Source organism: Cystoisospora suis (genome assembly GCF_002600585.1).
Source record: "Cystoisospora suis strain Wien I chromosome Unknown contig_2026, whole genome shotgun sequence".
In the NCBI taxonomy this organism is placed as follows: domain Eukaryota; phylum Apicomplexa; class Conoidasida; order Eucoccidiorida; family Sarcocystidae; genus Cystoisospora; species Cystoisospora suis.
This window is the reverse complement of record NW_027154825.1, coordinates 8,985-9,449: the sequence shown is the minus strand read 5'-3', so window position 1 is coordinate 9,449 and position 465 is coordinate 8,985. Positions and strand designations below refer to the sequence as shown.

General features: G+C 44.5%; 1 protein-coding gene across 1 annotated transcript in view; it reads right to left on the bottom strand.

The window, feature by feature from the left end:
- Positions 1–465, bottom strand: part of CSUI_004377 (tyrosine kinase-like) — a 25,968-nt gene that overhangs the window by 19,218 nt on the left and 6,285 nt on the right. Inside the window, exon 4 of the mRNA XM_068064569.1 lies at positions 275–404. Coding sequence (XP_067923456.1) covers positions 275–404 — 130 coding nt within the window. The remainder of the gene's footprint in view (positions 1–274; positions 405–465) is intronic.

The window sequence follows — 465 nt, the reverse complement described above, 5'->3', positions numbered from 1 at the left end:
TAGAGAAAAAATGAAGACAAGAAGCAAATGTGAGACTTGAGTGTATGAAATGTACGCATCGACATGTATACAGACAAGGAACCGGACTGTGGAGGGATATCTTGCTGCTGCTGGTGTATAACGAAAAAAGCAAAGAAGAGCAAGGAAAACGAAAACCGCAAAAACGTAGAGGGAGAGGACGACGTAGAGAGAAAGAAGAAGGGCCCGAAGAGCAAAGAACAGGGAGATACACATGATGAGACTGAGAAGATGTAAAGTTCATTACTAAACATACCGTAGAGTTTGTTGGCCTCTTCCAGAAAGAAGGCCTGAAATAACCGTTCGTATTCTTTCGCCTCTGCCAGGGCTCTCCAAAGGAGCTTCGGGAGTCTGTATGTACACCCCTGTGTCTCAATGAGAGCTGCCTGAAGAAGGGAATGGGAGAAGGAAGAGATAAAGAGACGGAACAGATAGATAGATAGATAG